The 13,978-nt window shown below is 39.4% G+C and overlaps 1 protein-coding gene across 1 annotated transcript in view; it reads right to left on the bottom strand.

Moving 5' to 3' along the window:
• Nucleotides 1–1,724, bottom strand: part of LOC139327525 (ras-related and estrogen-regulated growth inhibitor-like) — a 34,261-nt gene extending 32,537 nt beyond the window's left edge. The window contains exon 1 of the mRNA XM_070957367.1: nt 1,628–1,724. Within this exon, the coding sequence (XP_070813468.1) occupies nt 1,628–1,724 (97 nt within the window). The remainder of the gene's footprint in view (nt 1–1,627) is intronic.
• Between the last annotated feature and the right edge of the window lie 12,254 nt (nt 1,725–13,978).

The raw sequence follows: 13,978 nt of genomic DNA, 5'->3' as shown, positions 1-13,978 counted from the left end.
TACATTTTGACAGCAACATGAAAGAAAGTGATCCATGCAACATTTATCTGCATTTTGCCATGAGCCCACTATTAAAAGAAAATTACCGGTAACCTTCAGTCAAAAAAAAAAAAAAAAGTACATTCCTGCTTTTTATCTCCTTGATTTTTGTTAGCCTGTTCTATTCCCTTTTATACAATCCTTTCACTTTCTTTCATGTTGCTGTTGGGGTATATTTTGGATGAAGAGTTGGTTAGATGCAAAGACACACTATGGACAAGACTGGAGCCAAATATAGTGTTACCATATTTAAACCCTTCCCTAAATAAGTCTAAAAAGAACGGTCTTTTTCCTTCCTTTGCAAATGTAGATCAACAAGTATGATTGAAATACTTTGGGGAAGAAGTTTGGTGGCAAACTATATCAGTGGAGAATGCAACTATGACACAAGTCTAACTTTTAATTTCCTCCACAGTTAAAAAGAAAAGTGGGACTAGAAGCCTTAATATGACAAATGTAAAGCAAGAAGTAGAATGAGCAGCTGACACTCTCTTTGATTTCAGCCTGGGAGATCTGGGTTGAAGTTCTTGCCACACACTAAAACTAAGATTCATGGGACGGCAGGATTTAAGCCCTATTAATAAAAGCAAATAAAACAGGATTGACAAAGCCACAGCTACTCAGGCAACTCGTAAATCACTTGTGAACAAAACCTGTGTTTTGTTACCTGTGTTTTGTTCAGGTAACTTCTTTTAACTGAATTTCTGATCCAGAATGCTGGAGAAAGCAATCCCTGGTCTGATTCCATTGGGAACATCTTACTTTCCCAAGAAAAAAGGAAGGATATTTTTAAAATAATTCAACACAGATATAGGCATATAATTGCATAAAAGCTCAGGTTTTAAATAAGTCTGTTAATTCAAAAAGCACTAGCAGACTCTTCCCAAATTTCAACACAGACGTTGAATTAAAGAGCTTCTATACTAGTCAAGCAGTGGATTATTGAAGGCTTGTGGATTTTGAGAAATTGAATAAAACAGTAAAGGACAAATAGAGGTAATGCTTCCCTATCTAACTGAAAATCAAATGTATATTTTTCTGGAAGGCAGCTCCAGCACTATAGTTGGAGATCTGAGGGTTCACTTTGTACAACTGCTCACGGTAGAGCAATGATGTTGTAGCACTACATGAGTTTCTGAGTTGGATCAAGCACGAAGGGTCCACATATGCGCCCTCCCCCCCAAGGGCTCACCCACGGGCAGCCAGAGGAGTTCAGCGCTTCCTCTCCTTTTCTAACCTCCAAACCGCACCACGCACCTGGGATACTAACTGGTCCTTGGACGAGTATGAAGTTTTCGCTTTGAAAAATTTCCGAATAAATTGGCGATGGGAAGTCGCTTCCCGCTGGCAAGGTAAAATATGCCACGACGGAGCAGTTCCACTTTTGACAGGACAGGAGACAGCGATTTCTCCCGGGAGGTGGGGTGTGGGGGCGGTGGAGACAGAACTGCAGGACTTCGGTAACTGACGCCCCGACCTGGAGGGCAGAGGCGGGTTGCCTGACTTTTGGGAAGGAAGCGTCGGATCTGAATAGGGAAACAACACGGCGGCTCAAGACTTTCCCGCCCCCGAAGATAAGGATGGGTACCTGTTTTGCCCACGGCGCCCTGTCCCAGCACCACCAGTCGGAGAGTCCGCGCGGGGGTCAAGCTGACGGCTCTGCGTAGCGGTCGCGGGAAACTCATGGCGAAGCCGGCGCTCGACGGCGCGCAGGACGCTTGAGGGGGATACCGCTGCTCTCTGCCACCGGGAACCCCATGCACAGCCCGGGCTCCAACTCACGCCACTCGGCAGCCGGGCGTCGACGGCTCTGTGTGTGTGTGGGGGGGGGGGGCATGGAGCTCCGCCCAGGAGGGGCTGGTCAGAGCCATCGGCTCCTCCTGGGATCGCGTAACCCAGTTCTGGGGCCGCCGACCCCGCCCCTCGCCCGCGCGAGAGGCTGCGGCGCACAGAAAAAGGGAAAGCCTGGGCCGTCGGGCGAGCCTCGGCTAAGACTAAAACTCTGTCGCGACGGCAAGCTGGCACCGGCTGCGCCCTCAGTCGCCGCTTCGGGGTGCGATGGGGGGCTCTAGGCATTAATTAGCGGGGGGGGCGTGAACTCCGCACAAAGCGCGGTTACTACCGCTGCCCCGCGTGGCTCTGAGGCGCTCCCAGTTGGTTTCAGCGTCTGTGGAGATTCTCTGTCATCCAGGACATAATTGCCTCAAAGGTGTTTTTTTTTTTCCCCAAAAGCCCACTGGACTGCCTTTTTCCCCTTGGGGAAGACGTTTCGCTTCTCATCCAAGAAGCTTCATCGGTTCTGACCTCGAGGCACAAAAAACCAAAACAAAACACTGTCCAGTGGCCTTTTGAAAAAGCACTTTTGAGACGGCTTGGTTCCAATGGCGCAGCGAAGAACAGGTCGAAACGCACACTCTCTGCCCTAAGCTGAAGTCTTCCAGGGTCTGAGACAACAGGGACTGCAGCCATGACTACAGAGCTTGTAATTGCACTTCTCTGGAGGGCGGCAAGTCAGGCAGGGGAGATGCGTTACTTCATCCTGTCTCCTATTATCCAATTTAAATGAAGGATTGGGAGTACGTACCGTGCTCTTACGGTTGGCTTAGCCATGATTGATTGAATAAACCACATTTGGTTGTGGTGTATAAAACGCTAGCTCATCATTTATGGATTGCATGATATCTGCTTGCCAGATCTCCAACAGTTGGTTGTTTTTGTGGTGGTTACTAATAATTGCAATTAATGATATACATCATCTTCTTCAAAAGACTAAAATGTTACAGAATATTCAACGATGGCAACAACCTTGTGGGATCTGAAAGGCAAGCATATTATGCTATGAGCCTTCATATTTTTGCCCAGGCAGCTGAGCAAAAATCAAGGGAGCAAGCCAACACAGTTTTCAGTAAATTTGCTAAGGGATACAAATACAACATCTTGAAAAGTGTGATAGGAGTTTCCTGGCCTCCTTTATAATGAGTTCATTAAAGGTGGCATCTCTTTGAATACCTTGAAAAGCTTCTTCCCAGACTTCACTCCACCTGCACTAATTTGCTGTTTTTGTGATAAACTGCCAAATGATTTGCCCACTCTGTCCATATTGTACCAGTGTTTCCATCCTTCCCAAAATTTCTTACACATATGTGGTAGTTGAATATCAAAGCTTTTGACTTATAAATATGTGTATACATGTACTATTGCAAGAACTCATGCTTAATACTTGTTTGATTATATTAATATGATTGTTTATGTAATAGTGGTTTGCCATTTTTTTCTGGGATTTTGTACAATTTCCCACTCCTGGATCCAACCTTGAAATTGCTTGGTTATCACTCATTCAAGTACTAATCAAGTCCAACCCTGATTAGCTGATTTCAAGATCAGCCAACAGTTACTAGGGAATTTGCCCATTGTGACATACACATCGTTGCACATCTATATTTATAGATGAAGGAACACTGATGTAAAACATGAAGAGTTTAGGCAGATAAAATCTGAGAAATTATCTTTTTCTGTCTTTAACAGCTGGATGGCAAGTGCATATTTATCAGGTGCAACATCTGGCACATAAATACAGAGGATGAGATCCTTTAAAGATCAAATTTCTATCTATCATTGACCAAACCTAGAGAAAAAAATAGGCAACTTTATCTGGTTGTGTGCTTCAACAGAATATTCATTTTGAGTAAAATCTCATATAAATTTAAAGATATCATGTATATTTCAACTAAGTAATCTGGAACAAAACAATTCTTCTTGCTGGATGATGAATTTATCGTCAATTTATCATTTCAATAGTGCTGGTTATTGCCTCCAACTATACAAGAAATCTTTCCTTCCTTTGCATGGGACCCAGATACTCTAAAAGATGGAAATTCACTGGATGTTGAGCAAATTGCGGTGCAGTGGAAAATGTAAACCATGAGAGGAAATGCCAGGCTATTTCCCAAGGGTGTTTAAAGAACTGGCCCATCAAGAAACTCCATATTATTCAGTGGGACCAGGACATTTTCCAACTGAAGACTGAATAGACAATTGTGAAAGAACTAAAGATTTGGTGTGTTCTCCTTGTCTCAAACTATGAAAGACCAAAGTTTCTTTCAAACCTCTTTAGAAGTACAGTGTGATAATTGCTAATTCAAGAGATTATGCTAGCAAATAACTAAGGAGTAGCTAATTTTAGGACATCTTAAAAACTGTACTATTGGCAAGTCACTAAGATAGTGATACATAACTAAATGTAGCCGACCAACATGTAGTGCATAGATTGTTGCAGCGATCTATGAAGGATGAGATTGAAATGTTCAGTCTTCTTCTTTTCCTCTCTCTTTTTGGGGTTGGGGAGGAATGGGAGGGGATTAAGAGACAAAATATATGACTTAAATTTGTCAGGTCAAGCATTTTTTAAAATATCTTTTGAACATTTCCCCCCCAACAGTTTCCTCCACTGTTTTGAGAATGTAGTTTCAGCATGGGGCACACATCTTGGTTTGACTCACAAATTGATAGAAGGTATACATTCCTGAGCTAGGCTAGTGAAAATTTATTAGACTTTCCTAGTATCTCACCAAACTGTTGATGCTCTTTAATTATAAAACTTACAGATGGTGACAAAACTTAACTGGTCTTGCATGATTTTGAAACCGCTAACTAGATTGGTTCAGTTTAATATATGATGGGGAGAACCACCAGAAAAAGAGTATAAGCTAATGGGAAGTTAACAAAAGCTTCAGAAAAAAGCTATGGAAAAAATGTTTTTGTACGGTTGCCAACTCTGATTTCTGATATTCCAGCTTTTATCAGACAACTGCTCTGCTTATTAATGGATTTTCGTTTTGGCAGATCCATGCACACATGGATCTGCCACCAATCTGCGGTGACAAATTTTCCCATTATTTCTCTCTGTGCAGAATAGCTGTTTTTTGATCAGTTGCACTTCTGCGTTTTGCCTGCAAGACTCTTAAAAGCACTGGTTATAAAAAGGCCTTGCTGTTTTCATAATCTACAACAGGAAGAAGAAGCTTTTATCCCACAAAACTAATGGGGCTTCGCCCCCTGATAGAAAGCAGGATTTACTGCTAAACAAAAAAGTTGCTGGACAAATTTGGGTCTAGCTTTGCTGCCTGCTAGATCCTGTCATCCAGCTAAAATAACTAAAGGCCTAAATACAAAGCTCAGTTTCTTAGACATTTTGGGACAGATTATATGAGCTGGGAGTATTCTGTGATGAAGGAATTATAAAGAGACAAACATTGTATTATAGCAAATATTCTAAGCTCACAAACTGAAAACTCTGCTCTTTTCATATCAAGGCCAGAATTCTCTAACATATTTTGATTCTGTTTCAGGAGGAAGACAGAAAGCATATGTTCATTTTTAATTGCATTTTTTCTGCCATTCCTAAATTAGTTGGGGGGGAATGCCAATCTGTTCTAATAATCCTAATTTATGTGCTAATCATGTATTGGTAAAACAGCATTTTTTAAATTAAAAAAATCCCTTTCCTTTTTCTGGCAACTTGTTACAGCTCTCCCAAGAGCCCAATGGGCAAAATCAGAAATTAGTTTCTAAAGAGAAAGATAACAGATGCCATCTTATCCAAAATCTGTGTGAAAAGATAACAACATGATAAACTAAACATAGGTTGCATTATGCCTAATGATGAATTCTGTTTCCACTTAGAGGTCACTACTGTTGGGTCATCAAAATATTTGTGTGATTTGGGATTACAGTTTATGAGGTTCCATCAGATTGTAAATTGGTTGCTTTTAAAAAGAAAAACACCCCTGTTACTGACAATTTCATCCACCTTGGTTGAAAATTACTGTAAGGATCCATTTCCTTTTAAATCACTAGCCTATGAACGCCAAGCCACATTTCCTAATACTTTTTTCTTCTGATGATCTGTACTGTGGGTGCAACCCCATAGCTGGTACTATGGTTCGTCGCACAGTCAGTTAGATGTTCAGATTGGATTTGGCATTTTTATCCACCTATCAAGTCCTTCCCAAGGACCTGAGATAGGCAGATGTTGATGTTTTGTGGTGTTAGAGGTAGTGTCACAGGATGTAAGCTGTTCTGAGTAAAGCCACCTTTTGCAATTGACTGATGGTGAATTTGTCAATGCCAGTGGTGTTCAAGTGGTGCTCCAGTTGTTTTGGGATGGCACCCAAAGCACCTATAACTATTTAACAATTTATTTATTTTTAAATTTGATTTATATGCCGCTCTTCTCCGGAGACGGCTTACAATGCGTTAAGCAATAGCCTTCATACTTTTGTATATTTATACAAAGTCAGCTTATTGTCCCCACAAACTGGGTCCTCAATTTACCTACCTTAGGAAGGATGGAAGGCTGAGTCAACCTTGAGCCTTGGCGAGATTTGAACTTACAGTAATTGCAGACAGCTGGTGTTAATCACAATGCTATCAGTCTGCTGAGCCACCAGGCCCTAGTTTATATTATTAATATTGTTATTATTGCCCTAGTGCATCAATAATATGTTCCTCCTGATCAAGAAACCTCAGAATTAGCAAAACATTTCAGGTACCCTCCTACCATCCTGGCAGTTAGAGCTGAATATGATTTCTTGCAGGCAGCTACAAAGGACACTACCAAAAATAGTAGAATAAACACACTGGGCTGGGCACCATAATTTCATGACTCTTATAAATGAAGCAAGAGTTTCATAATTCTACCTCTGAGGCATTTTCCTCCCCTTCTTTTCTTGCAATATGGTCTTTCTTCTGTAGAGCCTGGCTCTAACCCTATAACATAGACTGTTTACACAGCAGTGCTTGGTGATGAGATCAAACTTGCTTTAACAACTATTCCCCTCCTCTTTCCATGCATGTAGCCTGCCATTTTCTGCAGATGTTCTATAGAGGTTTAATCAACAGCAAGCACAAATTTTGTTGCCTATCCTTATAACAGGCTGAAAGACAGATCTCAAAACCCATATGGGGTGCCCTTGACCTTCCATTCTGAGAATGTGCCACAGTCACACATACAAATGGACCAGTCACCCGAGATTGGAATCAGATTTATTTGTGCTTTAGTCCCATTCAAAACATTAATAGTACCTAAATGAATCATGCCTAACATAAGACAGTTGACTTCAATAGCCTTCTAATTATGCCTCCAGATTTCCAGGCACAATGGTTGAAAATCAGTGGTAGGTTTTTTCCAATCATTTTAAAGTAAGAAACACAGAAAAAATATGGTGTACTATAAATCATTCTTAATATAGTTTTTTTTTTTAAAGGGGGCACTTCCCTTCTCAAATAATCTGGAGGAAAAACTTTTAAGAAAATGCTCTTCCCATTTACATAAAGTTGGAAAGGTCAACAAGCACCAACCTATCATATCCCCAATAAATATTATGGATCCTGAACACTAAAATTGCTCACCTCTGGATTTTACCATGACCACACCAGTGGTGGGTTGCCCCCGGTTCGGACCTGTTTGCAAGAACCGGTAGTAAAACTGGTGGGAGGGCCCGCCCACCGCCCTGGATGTCATCATCGGCGATCTGCGCATTCGCAGAAGCAAGGTGCACAAACGAAGCAATCCCATTGCGAACTGGTGGTAAAGGTAAGTAGAACCCACCTCTGGATTACACCGTTATTGCTTAAGTAAAAAAAACCTTAACATATCCTGGGAACCCAAAAGAGACTGTCTGTCTGCTTTATGTTTCCAGTCCTGCCAATGAGCTTCTGTTGGCAGATTGGTGAGAATGTTACTTTGCAGCAATGGGCATGAAAAGACCATCCTGAGATGCACGGATGCAAGAGCCATAAGGAGAAACAATGGTTCTCAGCTTGCATTTTAAGTCTTTTCTCAGCATCAGCATCATCTGCAATTCTATCAAAATGCAGGGAGGGGGATGCTAGGTGTCTCCCTAGGGCAAATAGGCAGTTGGTTAGACACACTTCTAGAAAGCTCAGAAAGTTCATTCCCATTTGGAAAAGAGAGCTGCAAGATCTCTCCATCTAAGTACATTGTGTTAACTGTTCACCCTCTACCCCCCCCAACTGAACAGAATCTAAGCCTCTGAGTAGTTTGAACATCAAGACCATATATGATTGCAGTTGCTGTTTATTTTGGGTGATTTAATTTATTCATGTTCCACATCTTCAACATGCTGTTTATCACGTAACTTTTGCTAAGGGCTTTCTTGTGATGTTTTAAGTCAAGCTAAAACAAAACTTGCCGTTCCATCAATGTTCAGTCTTGTTTTACTGCTAGATGAGCTTTTTGTGTTTTGTCAAGTCATTTGATAAACAGCTGGCATGGCAATATATTCTTACAGGTGGCATTTCTAACACACCTTTTTAATTGCATCATTGGTTTATCCTGGTTTTCTGCCCCTCCTTAAATCAAGTATTAAACTTGGAAAAAAAGCAAATTAGTACTGTAATATTTGATAAAAAAAACTCAGTTGAACTAATAGTACCATGTTTAACATATATTACATAATTCAATTTGTTAAACAAACCATAATTATTTGGGCTTACACATATTAAACCATAGCACATGATTTACACATAATTGCTGCATTCGCACAGTGTAATAAATATGTTGAAACAAGCCACAATATGTCTTGGGTGCTTGGACATAAAGTAATATTTTATTCTGTCCCCCGTTCTACCATTTTGTTGTTTATGAAATTCTATGTAAAGTATTAATAAACATACATTTACTTCTGAGGCTGAGCCCATCTTTTCTCCATTTGCAAGAGTTTGATGTCCCTGAGTAGAACCCAACTTTTTTTGGCTGGAACCTTGACTGTCCCATGAATTTACTAACCCTCCATATTACAATTTATACATATAGTAATGTATTTTGTTCCTTTTTCAATGCTCGAAAAACAAGAGCCAGAATTCCACACCCAGTTTAGCTGTAGGGTTACTGGAGGTGATTAAGGTATTTTTATGTTTTTTTTTAAAAAAAAACTTTTAATGTTAAGTATTTTTCCCTTAAATTCTGCCAGTTCCCTGCCCATCTAACCCCTGGGCTGTATTTTAAATCATTATTATAAGTAAGGATTACCCAAACAACTTAGTCATTTTCAATTCACTTGTAGTTTATATGTTTCTCAGCTGATGGAACTTCTTGCCCTTTTATCACTGGGAATAAATGAAGTAGCTGTTTATCCCAGTAGAGCACAATTTATTGGCTTGGATGACAACGTAACATGTTACATGACACTTGCACGCAGTCAATAATGCCATTTTAGTTCTCTTATTTTTGAAGAGAAAAATATTCAGAACTGCTGACATCTAGATTTATTGATCGTCATTTACTTTGTAACCTCAAGACTAGACCACAAGAGTGCACACAAAGCTCCCTTTGATGAACTTTTGGAGTAGCGAGCTTGTTTCTTGACTATGAATGGATAATTGGGAGTACAATTTGCACTCTGGGTTTGAAACGGATTTTCCCACATACTGTTTGGCTTTCCACTGCTCTATACCTTCGTTAGAGAGCACCAGCTTGGTGCACAGAATTGGTCATCTGCTCATTTGAAATGTTAAGGAAACACTGAAGAACAGGATGAGCACGGAGATATATCTAGTTAGTATACCGCATGAGTTCTTACCTTGGAAGAAAAAGACCACCTAGTATATAGAGACCGTAGTATATTAGTAGACCATTTGCAAAACATTCCGATATAAAAAGCTCCAGGTCCAGGATAGACTTATACACAAGCTTTATTTTCCCAATAATATTTTGGTTCATCCTAATTAGTTTTAGTTTTTTGATATGTTATCTGGCTGAAAGGCTAGTTCAGAACAGTTATAGGAAAAAGTTGTTATGGTGTAAAGTGGGGATAGAAACTGATAGTAAGATGAATGGGGAAAAAGTTTGGCAAGAGCATCCTAGGTAATGCTGTCCTGATTCCATAGTTGGGAACTGTTTTAGTAACGCTGTGCATGGTTACATTTTTATTCAATTTAGTAAATTGAATATCAATTAACATAAGAAACAGAAATGTTTTGTAGCATACAGGAAAGTAAACAAAAAGGACATCTGTTCCAAAACAGTAAAATCTTGAAGTTGGAAAATGTATTCTGAAACCAGGGAGCCAGAACAACTGGCAACAGGCATCTCTACAATTGTTAAAACTGTTATCATACTGATAAGGCACCCAACCTAACTCTTTCAATCTGCTACCCTCCACAGTTGTAGTGTTACAGCACCTTTCATTTCAGTAGCAGCAGATGAAAAGAGAAAGGCCTTTTGAACTTTATGGGCTGTGGTGGCGCGGTGGTTAGAATGCAGTATTGCACTATAATTCTGCCCACTGCCAGGAGTTTGATCCTGACCAGCTCAAGGTTGACTCAGCCTTCCATCTTTTCGAGGTTGGCAAATGAAGACCCAGGTTGTTGGGGGCAATAGGCTGACATTGTAAACCTCTCAAAGAGTGCTGTCAAACACTATGGAGTGGTATATAAACTAGGAGCTTAGGGCCACTTATCTGACAATAAGTAACTCCAAAATCTAGTCGATATCCCTGCCTATTTCAGGATGGAAGATTTGATGGCTGCTGTGTTTAAGGAAAGAGAGGTTCTAGAGACAAGCTGTCACCACATAATTTAATGATACACAGAAAGAATGGTTAATTAAATACCTTATTAATGCTATTATCCATTATTGTGGCCTGTAAGTTGCCCATAAATCTTATTATTCTCAGAAAGCAGTTCTCCTTAATTTGAGCTATGATTATCTTAAGCTCCTGAGCAACCAGATATTTTTTTCGCAAAAGTCTCTGTGGCAGAATAACTTTTAATTAACCCTTGCTTGCATTCATTGCTTGCATGTTTTTGATAGCAAAAGCAAAAGAATCTAACACAAAAGAACATTCAATAAAAATTGAATGGAAACCATAATTTGTCTAAAAATGTATACTCAACTTCGAGCAGTAATTAAATATGAAAGGAAAATTCTATTCATCCTGATCCAACTGTGTTAAATATTGATGAATCAATATTGGCAAATTCTTAGAAAAATCCAAAGGGAACCCCTGCATTTTCATCGGTCTACAGTCTGCCAGATTTCCTTTTCGTTGCTCTTTTCCTCAACACATAACCTGAAATTCAGATGCAGAATGGTGTAAATAGTGGAATAAATGGAAGGTGATTTGCGGATCTCTCTCTAGTGTCATCTTTCTGCATCGTCTAATACTGGGGTGTCAAACTCGATTTTATTGAGGGCTGCATCAGGATAGTGTTTGACCTCGGGGGGCCTGGGTGGGCGAGCTCCATTTTTGGCTGCGATGGCCTCCTGCAACCCTCTGCCAGCGAAAACGGAGCTTGGGAGGGCTGTGTGGGCCAATCCTATGTTGTTTCCAGGTCGGCCCCATGGACCAGACTAAACACCCCGCAGGCTGGATCCAGACTGCAGACTTTAACACCCCTTCTCTAATACAAATCCAAAAAATATTATAAAGTTTTGTTGCTGAGTAGGAACAAGTGCACTTCCAAATAACAGAACAGACACTGTGTATGCTCAGAAATCTTAATAAAAAACCAGCTGCGTTCACAAGATACAATGGCATCCATAGAGAAGAGGGGAAGGGATGTCCTTGCATCATAATATCATTGAAGAAATGGTGTGAATTGTATCATTTCTCTCATTGTGGGTTCTTATGGACACCTATGCATGAGAAACTAAGAATTAATTATGATGAAATGACTCAGCCACTGAATGTAATCCAGACAACATATGAAATTTTGACTGATTTAGGGTTTAATAATCCTCCACTTTTAAGATATTATTGCAAAAACCTTTGTGCTAATCAATATTTCCTGCTCAGTTTTTTCTGTTAAATTGTAAACAACACAGAAAAATCCAGGAGCGCCTGAATTTCTACAAAGGACCATAGGTAAAGATAAATTACAAGAAGTCATGATTGTGTCCTGTGGCTAAACTATATCTTATTTGTTTCCCAAATACACACTAACGGGGACACAAGAAGCAGCAGAGATATATGGGTCAAATAGTTCCACTCTACAGCTGCCTATCTGGGTGTCTAGAACCAGAAAGCAAGATTAACTTTCTGATTGACCTTTCCATTGAAGTCCAGATAAAATAAGGATTAATGTAAAGGAAATCAATCTGAGGAAACCTTTTACTTACTTACCTTTTACTAACCTTGGTTCCAACTACAACTAAATTATTCCATGGTAACCATTATTTGGTCTACAGTCCAGGTTCAGATGATGTGGACCTAATGAGAAGTTCATTTGGGGTGCCATGTGAATATAGTCATCTTGATGCTGTTTTATCTCATGTGCTTGGCAGTACAATTTAGTACCTTTATGGAAGTATAGTAAAGATGAGACATGGAGAAAAACAAGCTTATAGATAAAGAGGGCTGCATTAAAAGCCTGACTCGTGGTAGTTCAGGAAGCCCTTTTGTACTAATTTGTGAACTAAATAGCCTTATTACAAGAAATTCTCAGAGAAGTCAGTCTTAGTGATTTAAACATAATGTTTCCCAGTAACTTTGCAAAGCATTAAAGTAGTCTGAGCCTTCAACTTGTAATGTAAGGGTATTGAGTTATGATTTTCTTAGTATAGTTAAAATGAATGAAATATTATGTATGAACAATGCACAAAAATATGTTTATATAACCCCGGAATCCCTTAATTTGGGATAGATTTGGGGCGACTGGATGGAGCTGAGCGTTTACTGGCCGGATGCCCTTAATGACGCTATGTGGAGGATGCAGCAGATATTTTTTCTTTCCACCCTAGGAGAGAAACATCTGCTGCCACTTAAGATTGAACTTTCAACCTTCTGAGTGAGAGGCGAGCATCTTCACCACTAGGCCACCACACTGCTCGTATGAAACACTGCATGAATATTAATATTCATATCAACTATCACCAATATTATGAGATTAGTAATGGATTGTCCTTTTTTAAAAAATATTATGGTCACTCCTGGCCATGCCTCAAAGTTAAAACCTTTTTATGTCTTATAACTAAGCATTGATTATTGATCCAGCTAGTATATGCTATGATGATAAATTGTTTATAAATTATTTTTTCCATTATTGTTACTCAGGATTACAACTCCATGTGCCACTTCCCACCTGCAACTCAATGACATTTGCAGGCTATCAGAACCCAGATTATTAAAATGTATTTTTTGTTTGTAGTTAGAATGGACCCATGATATCCTAGAAAAATAAATTAAAAATAAACCAAGCCATTCAAAGATATTCCCCCAAAACTGTTGTTGGAACGAAAGTATGAATAGAGCATATTTATCATTGTAGTGTCAAGCCTCAAATGTTTGTCAAAGCAGTGTTTGCCACACTGTAATACTCATTTCAGAGATTTCCAAAGGCAGAAGGTGCAAATCCAATTCTACTTTTGTCCAGGTACTCTAGGACTGAAACAGATTCACACAGATATTTTTCAGAGTTCTGGGGCTATGATCCTCTTTGCATATGTATAACTCTTATTTATTTACCCCTTTATCTATCTATGTATTCATTCATTCATTCAATTTCTATAGCATCTGTTATAGCAATGTTATCATCTAAAAGCTGCCAGTGACAGCTGTTTCTGTACCTTTGATTGCAACATAACATGCAAACCAGCTTTAATGAGAAGCCTGCATAATAGAAGAATATGAAAATTTTGCCTGTAATTTAAATTAGCGATGGTCCATTGATAAACCATTTTCTCATGCTGCAGTCTTTGACCAACTGGTATGAGCATTTACTCGGAACCAGACCTAAAATCTAAGTCAGCAGATTCACATATTTAAAAAACCCTGTGAATTGCTTTATTAGTTATATAAAATCAATGAATATAAATATTTTAAAAGAAAAAAAGCCATGGACACAGGCTGGTTCATTAAAAAAATCCATGGGACTTGTTTAAGTGAAAAACCAACAAGCTTTACCAACACAATTTTCA

The sequence above is a fragment of the Pituophis catenifer genome, unplaced genomic scaffold (genome assembly GCF_029215685.1).
Source record: "Pituophis catenifer annectens isolate HBS135680 unplaced genomic scaffold, rPitCat1.0.hap2 SCAF_1, whole genome shotgun sequence".
Taxonomy (NCBI): Eukaryota; Metazoa; Chordata; class Lepidosauria; order Squamata; family Colubridae; genus Pituophis; species Pituophis catenifer.
Note: the sequence above shows the minus strand (reverse complement) of the source record. Positions and strands in the feature narration are given on the sequence as shown.